The sequence below is a fragment of the Desmodus rotundus genome, chromosome 2 (genome assembly GCF_022682495.2).
Source record: "Desmodus rotundus isolate HL8 chromosome 2, HLdesRot8A.1, whole genome shotgun sequence".
In the NCBI taxonomy this organism is placed as follows: domain Eukaryota; kingdom Metazoa; phylum Chordata; class Mammalia; order Chiroptera; family Phyllostomidae; genus Desmodus; species Desmodus rotundus.
In genome coordinates this window covers 192,800,561-192,819,144 of record NC_071388.1, presented here as the reverse complement: position 1 = coordinate 192,819,144, position 18,584 = coordinate 192,800,561, and the positions used below count along the sequence as shown (strand labels likewise).

The 18,584-nt window shown below is 46.7% G+C and overlaps 1 protein-coding gene across 2 annotated transcripts in view; it reads left to right on the top strand.

The window, feature by feature from the left end:
* Positions 1 to 17,701, top strand: part of MARCHF4 (membrane associated ring-CH-type finger 4) — an 89,563-nt gene extending 71,862 nt beyond the window's left edge. For both annotated transcript variants that reach the window (XM_024564237.3, XM_053919061.1), the window contains 2 exons: positions 1,125 to 1,317; positions 16,023 to 17,701. In XM_024564237.3, the coding sequence (XP_024420005.1) occupies positions 1,125 to 1,317; positions 16,023 to 16,390 (561 nt within the window). In that variant the 3' untranslated portion in view covers positions 16,391 to 17,701. The remainder of the gene's footprint in view (positions 1 to 1,124; positions 1,318 to 16,022) is intronic.
* Positions 17,702 to 18,584: the final 883 nt, after the last annotated feature.

Here is an 18,584-nt window from a genome sequence, read left to right as displayed (position 1 = left end):
CTCTTTGGTCTCTCTGCTCCACTCACTCTGGCCTTCTTCCAGGGTTTCATACTCACAGTGCCTTTGCTCGTGTTCTTTCCTGTGCCTGGAACACTCACCCCTCCTCCCTTTCCCTGGCAAACTCCTTTTCAACTCAAGCATCACTTCTTCTGGGAAGTCAAATCCCCATTTTATAGACTCTCACAGTGCCGTGTACCTCCCTTTCTTACTCCCGATTCATTACATTTGTAAGTAATTATTCGGTTGTCTGCTTTCTAGATTGGAAGCTCCAGAAGAGCAGACATCTTGTATGTTTTTTCTTACTACTTTGTCTCTTGCACCTAGCAGAGTGGCTGGCACATGGACAATATCCAGTACTTATTTACTGAATGACAGCATGACTAAATCCCAAGCCAACCTTCCACTCCAGCCTCGTTTAGGCCTCTGTTCCCTAGACCAGCCACAGAAGAGCAGAGTTTCCGAACTGAAGCTCACCCACACGTTAGCCTTTAACCCATCCACCAATACTGCTGTTGGTATAATACATTTTCAGTTACAAAATGAAATCTCAGTGTTCATATATAGTCAGTAAATTATGCTGTTCTTCCTATCTCTCCCTCATACCCTGTGTTCTCCTCTTGTCCATTGAATTGGTCATCTCTAGCGTGTATATCAAATGGCATGTCAGGTGCTGCTGTAGGAAAGTGAAGAAAGACCTGTGTCCTCTCAGTACCTATTAGTGTGGAAATAAACAGTGTTGCTCTGAAAAGAATATTCCTGGGCCCTGGAACACCACTTGCACTAGCGCTGCAATTTCACTTCCTCCTTTGCATTTCTCTGTAGGTATCCTAATCAATTACAAAGGCCTTGCTTCCCAGCCATGCCTGACCAGAGCCCCAACCCTACAAGGACTTTTGATCATTTGGTGTGTTACAGGTTTCCTCCCCATCAGAAGTACAATGTAAAACTCAGAAACTTGCAAAAAGGGACTAGTGATCCACTGTATCACTAGCTGGAAAGCCCTGGTTTAAATCCTAAACCAGAAGTGAGAGTTTGGGACAACAGAAGGGAGATGGGTGGGAGTGGGATGGGAATGGGGTGAGGGTATCTGAGAAACAGCTAAGCTATCGTTCTCTTCCCTGCAGTGGCAGGCCATCTCTCTGACAGTCATTGAGAAGGTTCAGATTGCAGCTGCCATCCTGGGCTCCCTTTTCCTCATTGCCAGCATCTCTTGGCTCATCTGGTCGACCTTCAGTCCCTCAGCAAAATGGCAGCGCCAAGACCTCCTCTTCCAGATCTGCTACGGGATGTATGGATTCATGGACGTGGTGTGCATAGGTGAGTCTAGGGGCTTGTCTCTAGGGGAAGTGGGAAGCCACATGATGGTGAGATAGACAAACCCCTCAGGTCCTGCCCTCAGGAAGGTCAAAGCAGAGCAGGCACCAGCCTTGAAACCTATGAGCTTGAGAGGGGCCAGTGGCTTAGATTTGAGAGAAGAGTGCGGAGAAGGGGGAAGCAGGAAAAGAAGGAAGACTTAAATATTTTCCTGGTGACCCTGTCTTGCCTGGTTGAATATAAGAATAAAGAGGCTTGCTGCTAAGATTTGTGAAAAGTCAGCTGGTCAGTCTCTCTGCCTCCAGCAGGACGCTGCAAGCTTCCTCTCTGCTGTGTACCCCATGGCTGCCCAGCCAAACAAGGAATGCCTGTGCCTTGAATTCCATTCTCTTCTCAGCAAAATGCCCAGAAATAGTATCAGTGACTCCTGCCTCCTTTTTTCAGCTTTCCATAAGCCTATTCCAATGCCTGAGATTTCTCTAGTCTAGTCATTTTCAAACCGTATGCAGTGCTGGGCTTCCACACCCAGCTTCATTCAGGAGGGAGCAGTGGAATGCTGCCAAGACAGGCTCTGAAACTTCACCCCTGCCTCACCCTGAGCTTCTGTTCCTTTATCTATTGACATATGTTTCCTTTTCAGGTAAGAATCTGTTTAAAAGGCTTCAGTGTTTAGAAAAAAGTTGGAAATCCACCACTTAGGTTCCTGCTTATCCCATCCCCAAATCTATGTTCCTCTGTCTTCCCTCATGCTAGGTGGGTTTGTGGAGGGCTGTGTCGTTTTGCTTTTCCCAACAAATGACCGTGGCTGTTAACTTGGAAGTCTTTGCCCAAATAATTCAGGGGATGGGGAATGGTCCTGGCTTTCCCTGAGTGACATGAAGCATGCTTAAGCACTGGTTGCACATCCTGACCCAGAACTCTCAGATGACCCCCTAGGCCATAGTGCTGACAGCATTAGCATTCCACAGCTGTCTTCTCTGGGCATTGGTTTGTGTATTATATCAAAATGCTACATTTCCTTGTTTGGCAGAAAAACATCTATTAGCTAGAATTTGGCTGGGATGATATTCATGTGAGTCTCTCTGGGGTCCTTTCATATTAGAACCAGAGAGTTTGGAGACTTGCATACTGATTACAGCAGCCAGAGACCAGTGACGCCAGAACTTGTAAACTTGTCTAAGCATGTTGCTGCCCCTTCATGCTAGCAAAACCAATACGTCAACTCCCAGATCAAGAGACTTTTAATAATGGCATGTCGGCAGTGAAAGAAACAGACTGAGCAGGTCTGGAGGACTGTGGAAAAGAGAGGACTGTTAATGGGAGGACTTTGACTTTGAGGCATTCTCATTTAGTTCCCTCTTCCACGAAACTCCCTTCCTATTCCTGCTGAGGCCCGGTTTGTTGATGCCAAAAACCAGGTGTGTCTCCATATGGAGGTATGGGGCTCTGGCATGGAGGGGGAAGCACTGGAGGGCCTTCCTGTAGGGGCCCCTCCAGTTGCCCTTCATTCTCCTTCAGGCAGGCTTTTGATTTGTCTCTGATGTGAGCATCTATGACACATGCTTTCCTGTCACACGGTGTATTAGTCAGCTTTGGCTGCAGTAACAAACAACTCCAATATTGCAGGGCCTTACAACAAGAATCATTCATTTTCCATTCACGAGTCTATGAAATGGCTGTGGCTCTGCTGGGCTTGGCTGGGCTTAGCTTCCGATTGTGCATTGGGCTTGGGCCTGCTCTGAATGTTTCCTCATGCTGGCACCCATGTTAAATGAGAAGGGGCTATAGGGGCCTATTCTTCTCCTAACCAATTGCAGGAGCACAAAAAGACTGGTTGATATTCGCAATGCTTCTCTAAGCTTCAGCTCAGTACTGGCAAACTCCTCCCTCTGCCCACAGACATTGGCCAATGCACATTACCAAGAAACCTTATATCAAAGAGGTGGTAGGGCAGGGAAGTATTCTCCTCCCCTGTGGAAGCATGGATGAGATAGAGGAGCATCAGTGCTGTCTACCACTCAGGGTTCCATAAATCTGAAGACTGAGAGAATTGAACAAGGAAGAGATTGTACAATCAACCAGAGCAGCTCCTTTGCTTTGCAGTTGGGAGCTGGGATCCAGAGAAAGGAAGTGGTGTGCTCAAGCTTGCTCATCTGGGATTAGAAGCAAGGTCTCCTAACCATCAGTCAAGTGCTCCTTCTATGAGCCCTCTTGCATCAGATAGCAGGAGTCCCATGGCATCACTTATGGGATACCTGCAGATGCCACCTGCCACTTTGGTACACCTGGGCCCACTTACAGGAGGAGCCCTCACACACAGGCCTGTTCTGTTCCCTGTGGCTCTGAGCCACCCAGCACCCCAGTTCTGGCCTGCTTGGTACTCTGGTCTCTCCTTCTCATAGTATCTCCTGCTATGTGCCTGCCTCCCCCTGGCCCACTTCTATCTCTCTAATTCTTTTTCTTCTTATATCCATCTTGCAAGTAGTCACTCAATTTCTGAGAGAAGCAGAGGGAGCTAATTATTGAGAGTTTTCATGTTGTTTTCCTTCCTTCTAAGCATTTGGGAAAGCGTGATTTCCCAGATGTACAGCTACACCATGATCTATCCATTCTGGTCTGACAGGCCAGTGACTGCGTGGAGACAGCCAGTGAATGGAAGAGGAATGCAGAGGGATCCTAACTGCTTTTGGTGCCATCAAAATGTGGTCAGATACAGTTATACTTAGGCTATCTCACCTTTTTTTTCTTTGAGATTTTATTTATATACTTTTAGAGAGCAGGGAAGAGAGAAAGAAGGAGAGGGAGAGAAACATTGATGTGCAAGAGATACATCAATTGGTTGTTTCTCATGAGCCCCCAACTGGGAACCTGGTTCTCAGGCTGGCATTCAATCCACTGAGCCACACCTGCCAGGGCCCATCTCACCTTTAAAATGCTTAGATTGTTCTATCATTTCGTTGGTTAGAACTGGAGCTAATTCAGTGTCAAAGCATGTCCCCAAAGCCAAGGATGATTCTTCTCATGTTTTAGATGGAAAACATTTAGACTGAGGATTTGTCTTAGACTGAGTCAAGCAGCAGAGTAGGACTCTCAGTTCAGTGTTTTTCTAAGAGAGGCTTTCCACAGGAGGAAATGCTGGGAGACAAAATCAAAACGGGAATAATATTGACATAGAGAAGGGAGAGAGAGGTAACAGGAAGTAGTTGAAATGCACAAACAGATTTTTATGGTGGTTGTGATGATGGTGACTTTGGGGATGGTGATGATGATCAGTAGTGATGGTGATGATTTTAAGGGTGAAGTTTAAGTGCAGGTCACTCCTCCTGCTCTGCAATGTGCTGGCCAGTTGAGAAAAAACACACAGCACTGCGCAAGTAGTTATAGAGCATCAGCTTTTTAGGGGCTCTCTGGAAGGGAGAATCAAGTAGATACATAAAAATGTATCTTCATTTTTAGGCTCAACTAGGTATTCAGACTCACAGAACTACCAGTGAGCACACTTGACACCAGATTCACTTAGAGACATGTAGGATGGGAACCATGGCCCCTGCACAGTAGGTCTGGCTTACCTCTTCAGGTGAGTCCTTACAGGACGCTCCACATCCTAGTCCAGGGCTAGTCTTTTGGTGCCCAAATAATAGCTCAGGAAGGAGGAGACGAGATTCGCAATGGTGGGTGCAGGGTCCACCTTGATGTAGTTTCCAGGGTCCCCACAAAAGTCTCTGCTTCCCTTTCCTTATCTGTAAAGCGGAATGATAACACTGTCTTCAGAGCTGTTGAGAGGATTGAATAAGAGGGTGTATGCAAAGGAGCAGGTACTCCTAAACATGAGTGGCCAGGCTAGGAGGCACTCCTAGATTCCTCTTGTAGTAGGCACTCAATAAATGTTTGCTGAGTCCAGTCACAGCCTAGGGAACCTGACCCCACATCCTCACATAATTGAGAGTCCGCTGTTATTTGGAGCAGTGTTTCTTCTTGAAGGTTTCGGCTTCCCTCACCCATGTCCCCTCAATGAGAAGATCTGATTACATCAAATGTCCTGGTTCCACCCACCTCCTCTTCCATCATCTCTAATGACGCTGTCTGCCCTAGCAGAGAAGTTGACAGAGCCTCACAGAAAACAAATGGGACGTTCTCTGCTCCAGTGGGTCAAGTTATTAGAATTTAACAAGAGCAAATTAATTAAGGTCTTTGGCACCAAAAACATTTTTTTCACTCCGCAGACCCAAGAGATTGGCCATCAAAAAGTCAACTTTGCAAAAATGAGGACCTCATCCTCCCCGTTTGTTTTGTACTTGTGAGTGGAATGGGGTCAAGGGGAGGAAGGAGAGCTACCTTTCTGAGCTTGCTCCAAATCTTTAAAACAGTGGAACATGGTAATTAACAAAATTATTTTTGAAATGTTTTGTTAAATCTTCCTCTGTTTGCTGTGCATTCAGGGTTTTTTACCCATGACTTAGAGCTACCTGGCACCTGCCCTCTAAAATAAAGGGATTCAAACCCCGATTTTTTAGCAAGTGGGCAGGGGGTAGTGGCAGCAGAACTGTCAGGATTGCAGAACTAAAAACATTATTTTTCAAACTTAAGTTTAATTCACATTAACTAAAAACGCATGTATGCCACAACAATTCCTTCCTTTCTTCTTTCCTTTGGGCTAGATATGGCCCATCTGTCAAACCTTTTAATTCCCTGATCAGGAAACTTTGGAAACATGGGGGAGGCAGCGTGATGCAGTGGAAGAGACTAGGAAATGGAAGATCTAGGTCTGAAAACCAGATTGGCCACTAACTACCTCTGTGACCTTGGGCAAGTTACTTCCTTTTTCTACAACTCAGGTAACACATCTGTAAAATGAGAGGGTTGAACCTAATAACCTCCAAGGTCCTTGTAGGTCTGACATTCTAGGATTTTGAAGTTACTTTGATTGTGAGAAGGTGTCATGATTCTCAGAGGTTGACAGCTGTGGCTGTGGGGGATTCTCAGTAATGGGGGGCCCAGGCCAAACAACCAATAGGCATCAACCATGTAAATAAACAAGTGTGGCTCAGTCCACGTGCTGTTACCTGCATGTGGCTTATCCAAATTAGCTATGAACTCATATCTCACCCATGTCCTCCCTCACCCCCATGGTTTCCCATGCATGACCACCTCTCTCCACAGCTGATCTGCTGGGTGCTTAGTGGATGAAGATGACTGATTTAGAAGCAGACACATCCCTGGCTGGTGTGGCTCAGTGGATTGAGCACTGGCCTGCGGACCAAAGGGTCACCAGTTCAATTCCCAGTCCAGAGCACATGCCTGGGTTGCAGGCCAGGTCCCCAGTAGGGGGCATGTGAGAGGCAATCACACATTGATGTTTCTCTTCTTCTCTTTCTCCTTCCTTTCCCCTCTATAAAAATAAAATAAATAAAATCTTAAAAAAAAAAAAAAAAAGAAGAAGCAGACACAGCAAGTGTGCACTGTCCCCCTCAAAGGAGAATCCTTGGGAGGTAATTTGCTTAAAGCAGTTGTGCTGACAGGCTCAAAATCTTTCAGGAACACCTCTTGAGAACTGTCTTCAGTGCCTGCAGCACAGTCTTTGGAACAGATGCAGAGTGGCATGTCTCTCTGTTGACAGTGGATTTGTGCCCAGAAATAGCCCAATCTGATACATTTTGGAGACCACATGGAACATGCCCAAATCTGCTTTTCTCTTGTGGCCTCTAACCTAGCACTGAAGTGATTTTAGTTAGGGTAACTCCAGCAGATGTACATTTCAAATAACCCCCCAAATTTCAGTAGCTTAATGCAATAGAAGTTCCTGATCAGTAGGAGGTTCTCCTCCTGCCTTGTGGCTCCACAGCCTCACAGGGCTTCTGAGCCTTTTATCTCCAGCTGATAGAAAACAAAAGAGAACACGAATAAAGGACACACACACACTTTTCCCCTCAATATCCATTTCCTAAACCTTGGCCACATTTGCATAAATAAACTACTGTTGTAACTTTCTAGTAACTCCTTTAAAATGAAGTTCTGAGATACTTATTTAATAATAGTGATAATGAAATAATAACTAATATTTATTATTCATTATGTACTAGTAATGTGAAAAGTGCTCTATGTACATAATCTTATTTACTCCCTACAACCCTATGCTATAGTTACTATTATAATGCCCATTTTCCTGATGTGAAAGCTGAGGCTAAGAGGTAAGTTACCCAAGGTCATACAATTAAACCCCAGCTTCATCTGATTCTAAAGTCCACATTGTAAACTACTCTGTTATAACAATGTAACACATATATTAAAACACATCTTATTATGAATTCAAATAGAAATTATATATACATATGTATCATTTCCAAAAAAATGATCTCCTCCACAGCTGCCCTCCCTCTGGAGGGAGCACCGGCCTTCGAACACAGAGGGGGGAGCAGCCCGGACACATGACCCTGTTCTGTTTCAGATAAACCTAGGTTTATGTCCTACTTTATGTACAAGCTGTGTCTCTGGGCAAGATATCTAGCTTCTCTAAGCTCACTTTCCTGTTCTGTAAATTAAGAAATAATATCACCCACCTCATAGGGTTTCCATGAAAAGTGGACTATATTTGCAAAGCCATTTTAGAGTGGCAGACCATAGTAAGCATTCAAAATATCGACTATCATCACCCTCATCACCATCACCTTCTTCATCACCACCCAGAGTGGCTGAGAAATGCAATTCTGGCTGTATCTGTCAAGATAGTGAGAGTTCTAAGCCTCATAAAGAAGCCCCACAGGAAAGAATCCACAGTATGTTAGGGCATGATTCACACACACTTCCAGAAATGAGGGGAGAGATATTTGGGCTCCGGGCTGTTTCTCTTTCCTACTCAGTCCTACCGAGTTAAGCTTACTTCATGTCAAAGAGTCTCAGTACTCAGTGATTCTTCCAGCAGAGGTCTTCCCTCAGGTCTCTGGGTAAACAGAGTGACTGGAACGTTCTCACTCTGATGCATTGAGAAACACTCTGTACAGTTCAACCAAGGTCAGCTGGCACAGTGGGGGTCCTGCTAGGAAGGGAACTCTTTCAGAAGTCACTTCAGAGGGGACAACTTCTCCCTGGGCACTGACAAGATGGCCCTGAGAGATGGAAACAGAAGGTGGCTTTGTGTTCACACTCACTGAGTGCTTTCAGTGTCCTCTGTCCTTTGAAAGGGTCAGATCCCTCAAAGCACTCATCAAACTAAGACTGAAAGCCTTCGAGTCCAGGTGAGCCTGCCCAAATTGGGCCCCTGGACCCACATCTCACCAATTCTTCAGGAGGCCCTGAGCAGAACAGCCTGGCTACACTTGTGAGAAGCACAAAGCTGTCTCCTCTGGAGAATGCTAGGCAAGTGGCACTGCTGATGTGGCCTGTCCCAGCAGCATCTCTGAACCCACCCCAGATAGCTGGTGATAGTGAGTTCTTTCCCTCACTTGCCCAATAAGTTCTTTGGTGCAGGTTCTGACAGGGCTGGCCCCATGAGGGGTAGCATCTGGAAGGTGAGTGCTGGCAGTGGAGGGGCTTTGGAGGTAAGTCTTGCTTCACATCTGTCTGTAATTCTGCAGGGGGGAGCAGAGCACCCCTCCAGGTCACCACTGAAGGCTCTTGGTGGTGGGAGAGGAGGCTTGGGCGTGGAGGCTTGTTTCCCCTTCTGTGGAGATGGTTGGTTGCTTGAGCTTCTTTCTGTTGCGTGTTGTTCTTCAGTAAACAATGACTCAGACTGAGGATCGGGAAGGACACATAGGAGATAGAAGAACAGGTGCTTGTGTTTGGGGATGGGGTTGGCAACGAAGAGGGAGGAAGAAACAAGAGTGGGCACTTTGTATCCCATAATCTCCCCTAGCCCCTCAACAATCCAGATCATGTAGCCTCGAGTATTAAATGTGTGCCTGGCACTGTGCCAGGCACCAGCACGCGGGGCTCATTACCTCATTTATTCTCATAACGACCCTATGAGAAAGGGGTATGGGCCCCGATTTACTCAGAAAAAGGAAGTAACTAACCTAAGGTCACATGGTTAGTAAGTGACGGTGCTCTGAATGTTCAACACATGTTCATTGGCGAGTTGACTCTAAATTGTGGGACCCAAAGGTCTTTGGGTCTAGGAGAGGGATGATGCTTTTCTCAAGTTGCCTTACATTGTCATGTCTGTCACATGTGGAAGTGGGGGATTTTTGAAATTACTTATAGTTACATTTTTGTTCAAAATACAGAGCCTTCGGAGAGGCAGTGGACCAGGATAGGGACCGTGTTGTAGGCGGTGCAACACAAGTGTGATCTGCACACAGGCAGCATCAGCATCGCCTGAGAGCATCTTAGAAATGCACATTCTTAGGCCTCACCCCAGACCTACTGAGTCAGACTCTCTGGGGGCACGTGGAAATCTGTATTTTAACAAGCTCCCTGATTGATTCTGGTGCATGCAAAAGTTTGAGAAGCACTATTGGAGAGTTGTCTGCAAATTTCATAGCATTTCACCAGGATACCAGCAGGAGATGGGGGTAGGGCGGGGGATTCTGGCATTGGGGAGGGGACCAGAGGCTTCTTTCCAGACTTCTTAGTTAGCTTTGTCCTCTTAACTCTGTATATGATGGGAACCGGGAGCTCATAGAAGCACATGTAGGTACTCAGGAAATACCAGATGGAATGAGACTGTATCTCACTGCTGTGGACACAGCAGGAGTCAATGCAGCAAGAGAGGATTGGGATGCCATGTCTGGAAGAACTCCCTGATGTGGCTGTGGTGAGCTAGGGGCATGGGAGCCATTCAGGTAGGACCACCCACCCACAACAGCCATGTTCCCTCCCATCCTCACGGACTGAGCAAAGGGAGATAAGGGGGAGATGATCTCCATCATCTCCATCAGGTGGCAAATGAAAGGTTCTGACAACCTATGGAACCTACAGTTTTATGAGGAAGAGGAGGCCAAGATGTAGAGAGACATTAGAAAGGCAAAAGCAGCAATTCTTCTGGAACTGAACTTTCCATAAATACAGTCCAGGGTTGGGCACCTTGTAGGTGGTTACCAGGTAACTGTTAAATTAAACAGAAAACCCCAGAAAAGGATTCAGTCAAAACATACTGGCTTTCTAATACTACTATGCCATCTAATTTCCCATTTTCTCCTTCTACTACTTCTCTGCCTGCCTTCACCAATAGCCTTCTTTCCTCCTATTCTAATTTCAGTCTCTCTCTCTCTTTATCCACTGCCATTTCCCACCCATCTCTTTTCTCTTCCATCTCTTCAAACTTGCCCACTTCACCTGTTCCCATCAGATAAGCCCCACCCACTTCCCCCCCATTTAAAAAAAAATTCTGCCACTCAATGAATCAGTAAGTAGTTTGTAGAGCAGGAAGTTGAGGGAGTGCTAGGAAGTAGATGTGCATGAGGTAGTTTGTGCTTTTCCAACTTTTGTCAAATAAGCATTATCTACAAAAACAGGTGCATCTTCCTCCCCTCCAGCCAACTATCTATTAAAATGGTTTAATTGCTTCCTGAACACTAGACAGTTAGATAATTAGAAGGCAGTATTCAGACTAAAAATTTGAGCCACCCTACTCAATCAGGGTAAAACTGTCTGATCAAGAAACTAATTAAGAATCAAGTGTAATTCCTCTTACTGGAAAGAGTTAGTTTAGGGCTTCAAAAGCTCCCACCTTCTCTTTCCCCGAGGACCCTGTCTCCTCCATCATCACCAAGGCTTCATTAGTCTCCCGAAACTATATCAGCTTCCGAAGCCTCAACCATACCTTCTGTCCTCGAGGGGCTTATGATCTAAGGGAAAGAGCATAGCAGGGTTCAAGCAAGGCTTGTGGAATAAATGAACAAATGAATGCTACAGTGCCAAGAGTGCATAGGTACATATTCAAAAGGCTGAAAGAAGTGATGAGAGTCGGCACATTGGGAGAGGGTGAAGACTGGGTAAAGAAGTCTCCTTGTCCAGAATGAGGCGCGTCTGTGGGTGGCCTGCAGAAGATTTATGAACTTCCTAAAATCATAACAACAATTCGTGTGTCTGATTTGTTTTCCCCCAGGAAGATGGCCCTTAGCTTTCATGAGATCCGCAAACACATTAGGATCTACTGAGCTACCAGGAGACTGTCTCTCCTCCAATGAACCCTTAAAGACTCGTTGCACAAAGTGCAATTTCAAGAGCTGTTAGAATACTGGCAAAAAGAGTGGCAGTGGGTAGCTGTCTCGCCTGCTCGAATCACAGTGTGTTGGAGGCTGGAGAGGCTTTGCGGTGTTCCCATCCAGTCTCTGTGTTTCACATCAAGGAGGCTGGAGTGACTCACTGCTGTTTGCTCCTGTGAATCAGCTCTTCCCCCAGGGACCAGACCAGCCATGTCTGGACTTACAATTGCTGTGAATCCCATTGCGCCTCATCTCCAATCATGCCACTCACCATCACAGGTCCCAGCCTCCAAGACCACCCTCCTAATATGGATGATCATCTCTTTCCTGTTTCACTCATTCCTGAGCTGGCCCCATCTTCCCAGCCCTTCTGTTGTACGCTCTGGACTGCATGGTCTGTCATTGTCAATGTCTTCTCTTGAGTGTTACTTTTATCTTCCCTTAATTGCAACAAAACTGTTTCCTGGAGGCAGTGTTTCTTGCATGGCTGTCCCAAGTGGTGGCTGCTTTTGCTCTCATACACTATTCTGTGGGGTTGGGAGTAAGGACAACATGGTCGGGGTCCATGTTGTCCTTACTCCCCATTACTATTTCCAAACCACCTCTCTTCCTTTGTCCTTCAGAAGCTCCAGCCCCTTTGCGGTGCACATCATCACATATTCCCACCTCTTCCCCCTTGATGCTGTTGGCTGCTGACCGCCTACTCACGTTCTTTGATGTACCTGGATCATCTGCTCCCTCCCACCAGTCTTCAACATCTCTAAAGAACACTGGCTCTCAGCAGAGGTGGCACCATCCCCTAGGGGGAATTTTGGAAATGTATGAGGTTTTTTCATTTGTTCTCTAATGTAGTTGTGCCCCAGCATTCATATTGAAATTTATATAGTCTTGTTATAAATGACTTCCCCTTCATTTTTCTTTACTTTATCTGTTAGGGCATTATATTATTTTTTTAAAGCAACCATAGTGATTTATGTTATCTTATGAGTCTCATTCCAGGATAAGAAAGGGAATATTAAAATATATTGGTTATAAAAAGGGGGCGTTTTGGTCTGATAACACTGAGGATGGCCAATGCAGATAATCTCTCCAACTCCTCATTACTCCAAAGTCCGTCTCCTCCAGCCCACTAAAGCCCACCTCAGCTTACTCAAGCGGTCACCCTCTAGACCTTATCATCACCAAGAACCACATCACTCCCCAAACCTGGAATTAAACATCCCACTCTCTGATTATCAACTCCCCCCATCTTTTTAAAATATATTTTTTAAAGATTTTATTTATTTATTTTAAGAGAGGGGGAAGGGAGGGAGAAAGAGTGGGAGAGAAACATTATTGTGTGGTTGCCTCTCATGCGCCCCCATCTGGGGACCCAGCCTGCAACCCAACCCTGACTGGGAATCGAACTGGTGACCCTTTGGTTTGCAGGCTGGCACTCAATCCACTGAGCCACACCACCAGGGCAAACCCCCCCCCCCCCACCCCCCCGCCCCATTCTTTAAATTTATGGATTCCTTGGCCAATGCATAGAAGAGGGAAGGGATGCAGATGACTGCTAGAAGCTGAAAAAGGGAATTCTCCAACTTTATAGAGACCTCTTGTCATTGACAATACAGCTTTCCTTTTTTATTTTAAATAACTCCATTTTGTGTCCTTATTTCCCTCCTCCCCAGCCTAGGCTCCATGGGCCAGTGTCATCACTACTCCCTCTCAAACATCCATCAACCTCTCTCCTGTCTCACTTGCCCAGAGAAAGTCTACATTAATTAAATCCAACTCTCTTCTTACTCCACAAATACACTTAGCAATCAGTTGAAGGTGTAGAGAAAAATCACACAACCAATGACTAGACTCACTTCAAATTTATGGCCACAAATTTCAAATGGACACCCAACAACATTAGATAATTCTGCTATGGCTCCCTTGTAAATTCGCTCCCATTTTCCAAGATAATTATTTCCCACTTTCTCTTTTTCTCCCCAAATTGTCAACACTTCCTCCCTTATTCCTTTCCCCTTAGCTGATGACATCATGGAAGGAAAAGATGCACTTGGATGAGAACTACCTGATTTTCCCACTATCATTTCTATCAGCTTACCTCCATGGTGCCCACCATCCAGTGGCCACTCCTAATTCCACTGACCTCTCAAGAGCATTTCAAAGAGTTTTCACATTCTCTTACCTGAAACATGTCTTTCTCTAGCTGTCTGGGTCTCCACATTTGCTGGTCTTACTTCTATACTATTTATTGCTCTTCCAGAGCCTCCTTTGCTGGTTCCACCTCCACCAAATCACCACCGAACCTCTATCCATCAGAAGCCCCAGGGGTCTGTCATTGGCCCTCTTCTCTTGTCTACCTTCTCTTCTCAGGAGATCCAGGCATTCCTAAGGCTTCGGCTTCAAATTCTACCTCTGCACTGAAGACCTCTATCTCCAGGCCACACTTCTCGCTAAGCTTCAGACTTACCTGTCCAACTGCCTGGCTGGTCCTTCCAGTGAGATTTCTAGCAGACATCTTAAATTTACCATGAATAAAATAAAAATATCACTGTGGCTACATAATGGCCCCCAAAGGGATTTTGCAGATGTGATTAATTTAAAAATCATGATGTGTGGAGATTATCTGGGGTGATTCTTATGGGCCCAATGTAATCATGGTGTTCTTGTAAGCGGGAGGCAGAGGGAGGCCTGAAGACAGAAGAGTAGCAGTTGATGTCGCAATGAAAGAAAGAGGTGGACTGATGCAGGGAAGAAGCAAGGTGACTTCTAGAAGCTGAAGAAGGCATGGAAATGGATTCTCCCCTCAAAGCCACCAGAAAGAACCAGCCTAGCTGACACCTTCAAATCAGCCCACTGAGACTGATTTTAGACTTCTGGTCTCCAGAACTTTAAGAGAATACATTTGTGTTATTTTAAGCCACTAAATGCATGGTAATTTGTTACAGCAGCCATAGGAAACTAATATAGTTACTGCCACCAGCACACAAATCCATACCCCTGACTGTTGTGCCTTTCACGTCTACTAACAGCTGAGGCCAAAAGCTTCCAAGTTGTTCAGATTTTTCTCTTGACTCACAACTCACCTGTGAGCAAGTCTGTCAACTCTACCCCCACAGACATCCTGATTGCAGTGATTTCTCACTGTCTGCACTGCTATTCCCCTCGTCCAGGCCACCAGCATTTCCAACTTGAATCATGACATCACTCCTTCTTGGTCTTCTGCACCTACTCTTGTCCTCCTTGGTTTATTGCTTCTCAGGAGCCAGAATGAACTTTCTGGAGGGTAAATCAGATCACATTATTTCCCCTATTAAATGCTTCAGTGGTTTCCCATTATAGTCAGGATAAAATATGAATTCCTTGCCATAGCCTACAAGGCCCTATCATAGAGTGGTCTCTGTACTTACTGTCCTGCACTTCCCCACTCTTTGCCTGCACCCTGGCCACACGACCTCTTTTCTGACCCCTTGCATCCATGCCCACCCCCTGGCCTTGCACGTGAAGTTCTTGCCACTAAAATGCTCTCTTTTCAGACCTTCGCATGGACCCCTCCTTATCCTATAAGTATCAAATCAAATGTCACCTCCCTCCAGAAGGCATTTCCCACCAACCACACTCTCCTGCTAAAACATCTGCAGCCAGTGGCTGCTTAACCCTATTTTATCTTCCTCACTGCATTTTTTCAGTACCTGAAGCAGTCCTCCTGGCTTGTTTACATGTCTGTTGTGTGTCTTTCCACTGGAGGGGATGTGAGCTCTTTGAGGGCAGGATTCCGCCTCTTTGGCTCACTGCAGTATCTCTAGTGCTTGGCATACAGTAGGTATGCAATGAAAATTTCTTTGCCGGATTGTCTGACATAGCTTGTTTCTGACTCTACCTTCCCTTCCCATTGGCCACTACAATTGCATTGAAGTTCTCTCTCCCAGGGGGTGTGTGTATTTCAGTAGCATTGGGCTCTTTGCACGAAGACCTAACCAGTAGAACTTCAGACACCATTTGGCAGGTATGGAATGACCATGGGGCTTCTTTTACGGTAACTTTGAAGGCATACAATTTATTCAATATCAGCTCAGTACTGGGTGCTATGGATACATGGCAGAGGGAGGAAAAAATACAGGATGAAGCAAAAGCAGGTTTACAGTTGTGAGGACTTGAAACACAGAGTTTATTCTTGTATTATTATTGCTTATTGCATTATTTCCCATAAGAACAACTGTAAACCTGCTTTTGCTCTACCCTGTATTTATATTATGCCTTAATGGACAACAAATTTGGATTTTGTGAAGCCAAGACAGAGCAGGCAGAGTAGAAATAGGCAAAGGTATTCCATGCAGGTGCTCAGCTCTTTCACGGACTTGGTGCCATGGCCTTGTACCTACTGAAGACTCACTGAACCTGGGAATGTCGGGGTGGGAACCACATGACTCAGAGCTGAAAGGTAGATTTGAAAAGCACACAAACTATGTAAATCCAGCTTGCTCCCACACCTCCATCCTTTTATAAATAAAGGGAGACCATGACTTGCTTTCCCTTACTTGGCTTTTATTCTTCTCACTGCTGCCCCAGGTCTCATCATCCACGAGGGACCCTCTGTGTACCGCATCTTTAAACGGTGGCAGGCTGTCAACCAGCAGTGGAAAGTGCTGAACTATGACAAGACAAAAGACCTGGAGGATCAAAAGTCAGGAGGCAGGACAAACCCCCGAACCTCCTCATCCACCCAGGCCAATGCCCTCTCCTCAGAAGAGGAGGCTGTGGACACTCCTGCCCTTGAGGAAGGCCCTGCCCGGGCAGCCAGCCAGCCCTCAGGCCCTCTGTCCGATCACCACTGTGCTTACACCATCCTGCACATCTTGAGTCACTTAAGACCTCATGAGCAGCGGAGCCCCCAGGGTGGCAGCCGAGAGCTCGTCATGAGGGTCACGACAGTGTGAGAGGAGAGATCTGGAAGCGAGGCCGTGACCCTGCACAGGAGGGGAGGGAAGGCTTGGAAGGGGCTGGGCCCACTGGGATGTTGGTCTGGGGAGCAGGTGGGAGGAGGCAAGGTTACTCCCCAGGGGCTAGAACCGAGGGTAGGCAGAGGGTGGGGAGCCTGGAGGGGTCTAGGGGCAGGATTGGAGCTGGAGTGAGGATTGGAGGCTGGTGTGGTTTTGTGGTTACCAATCAGTCAATACCATTCTCCAACAAGAGCAAGGAAAACCAATGCAAACTCAACAGCGAAGTGCAATACAGACTGAGTCTATCAAAACACAGTGACAACATCGGCCAGATGTCCCCATGCACACAAAACACCTGGGAGAGTGGAGGCTGCAGAAGGTGGAGCTGGCCTAGGGGTGGTGCCCACATGTGCATGTGCGAAGGGAGAGAAGAGGCAAAGGGCTTTGGAATGAAAAGCACTTGTGGCCTGCCCTGCTATACCCTTGAGTTTGTTTTGGTTTCTCTCTGCCATGATCCACTGGCAGTTGGGGGGGAGGGAGAGGGATGGGTGTGGGCTGGCAGGGATGACACACAGCTTTTGCAGCCCCTGGCTCACCTGATGGGCAGGATTTCTAACTTGGATGGCTTCAGTGATTCTGGGTGGATGGTGTAGGGAGGGAGACGTTGGTATGAGCAGCCAGAGGTTGTGGGGGATGGGGCGTGGCGGATCCCTCCCTTCCAGACCTTCAAAACTGGAACTCCCAATTTCAGGTGGGCTCAAAGAGGGCTTAGGTTGGGAGATGGATGTCTTTTTGTGCCCTTTTTACTTTATTTTATGGTTATTTGGCTCAAAGATGTTTACAGGACACACACACACACACACAACTAGAGAAAAGTACAGATTTCCCTGGGTATCTCAAGTACAATCCTGCTGCTGTGGCTTCAGCCTTCCAAGCTGTCAATCCAGGAGCAACTTTCCCTCCTGCCCACACCCACCCATGGCCAGGACACGCTCAGAGCCATGCCGCTCCAGGCTCGGCACATGCTGAGAGCCACAGAAGAGTCCCGGGGAGCGGGGTGGAGACCAGTCTAAGTGTTCTCTGCTGCTTTTGGCCAGGCCCTCAGTGCTAGTGCTCCCTGGCCTTTCCCTGGCACCGAGGCAGCACCAGGGACCCCGGCGGGGAGCACTGTCCCTCGGGCTGCCTGCTGGTTCCTGGGACCCTGCCAGAGAAGGCCACTGGGTGGTCACCTGTAGAGTTTCCTGTTGTCATTGCACAATGGCTGCGTCATCCATGGGTATTCAAGGGACACTGTCAAGTACTTTTTTAAACCAGTTTTTAGGGTTTTTTAAAACTCTCTGTTGTTTGTATTATTCTCTTAAAAGCTTGAAAATAAAATTTCTTTCCCAACCACTCGTGTCCTCTTCCATATGTGAGCTTCCCTTCCTCTGTCCTGACCTCCCTCCGTGGTATGACCCAACCTGCCTCCCCTGTGTGTCCTCCACCCCTAAGGCTCCCCCATAGCAAGGAATCATGAATGTTTTCCCTTCTGCTTTGAGGGTACAGATGGGGCAGAGCAGGTGTGTGTGTCCCTGCTGTGAAGCACTGGGACTCCTGGCCTCTTCTTGGCTCCCTGGAAGACGGATTCCTTCAGGTCAACAGGAACGACCCCCAAACCCTCCCCTGGTTTCTGCCCAGGAAATCTAGAAGCAGAGACAAGAGTGCTGGGGGGAAATATGGGGAATTTTCACCTCAACAGGTCATTTTACAGAATCTGAGAGAACCACAGGAGTGGGGTGAACAGGTTAGGACCCCATTCTCCTGACACTTTTCCTTTGACTGTCAGAAAAAGCCCCAGGGCAGGGTCCCAAGAGAAGGTTAGATATGAAGAAGCAGGCAAGGTCTCCCTTCACTTCACTCTGACCTGCCCTCCTTCCTCAGGCCGGCAGTGGGTCAAGCGATGCTGTCAGTGGGATGTGCTCAGGCTTAGGAAGGCTCCTCCCCTGATGGATGTAGTAGCTGTTGAGAGACCAAAGGATGCATACAAGCAAAACATAGGAACAAGTGAAACCCAACGAAACTGTACAAATATCTCCTGTAGAGTAAAGGTGTGTATTTTTCTGTGTGGTCTCAGACCAGGCCATTTGATTCAATTAAATATTTATGGAAAATCCAGATGTCTTTCATGGACTACCTATTTCCAAAAAAAGTA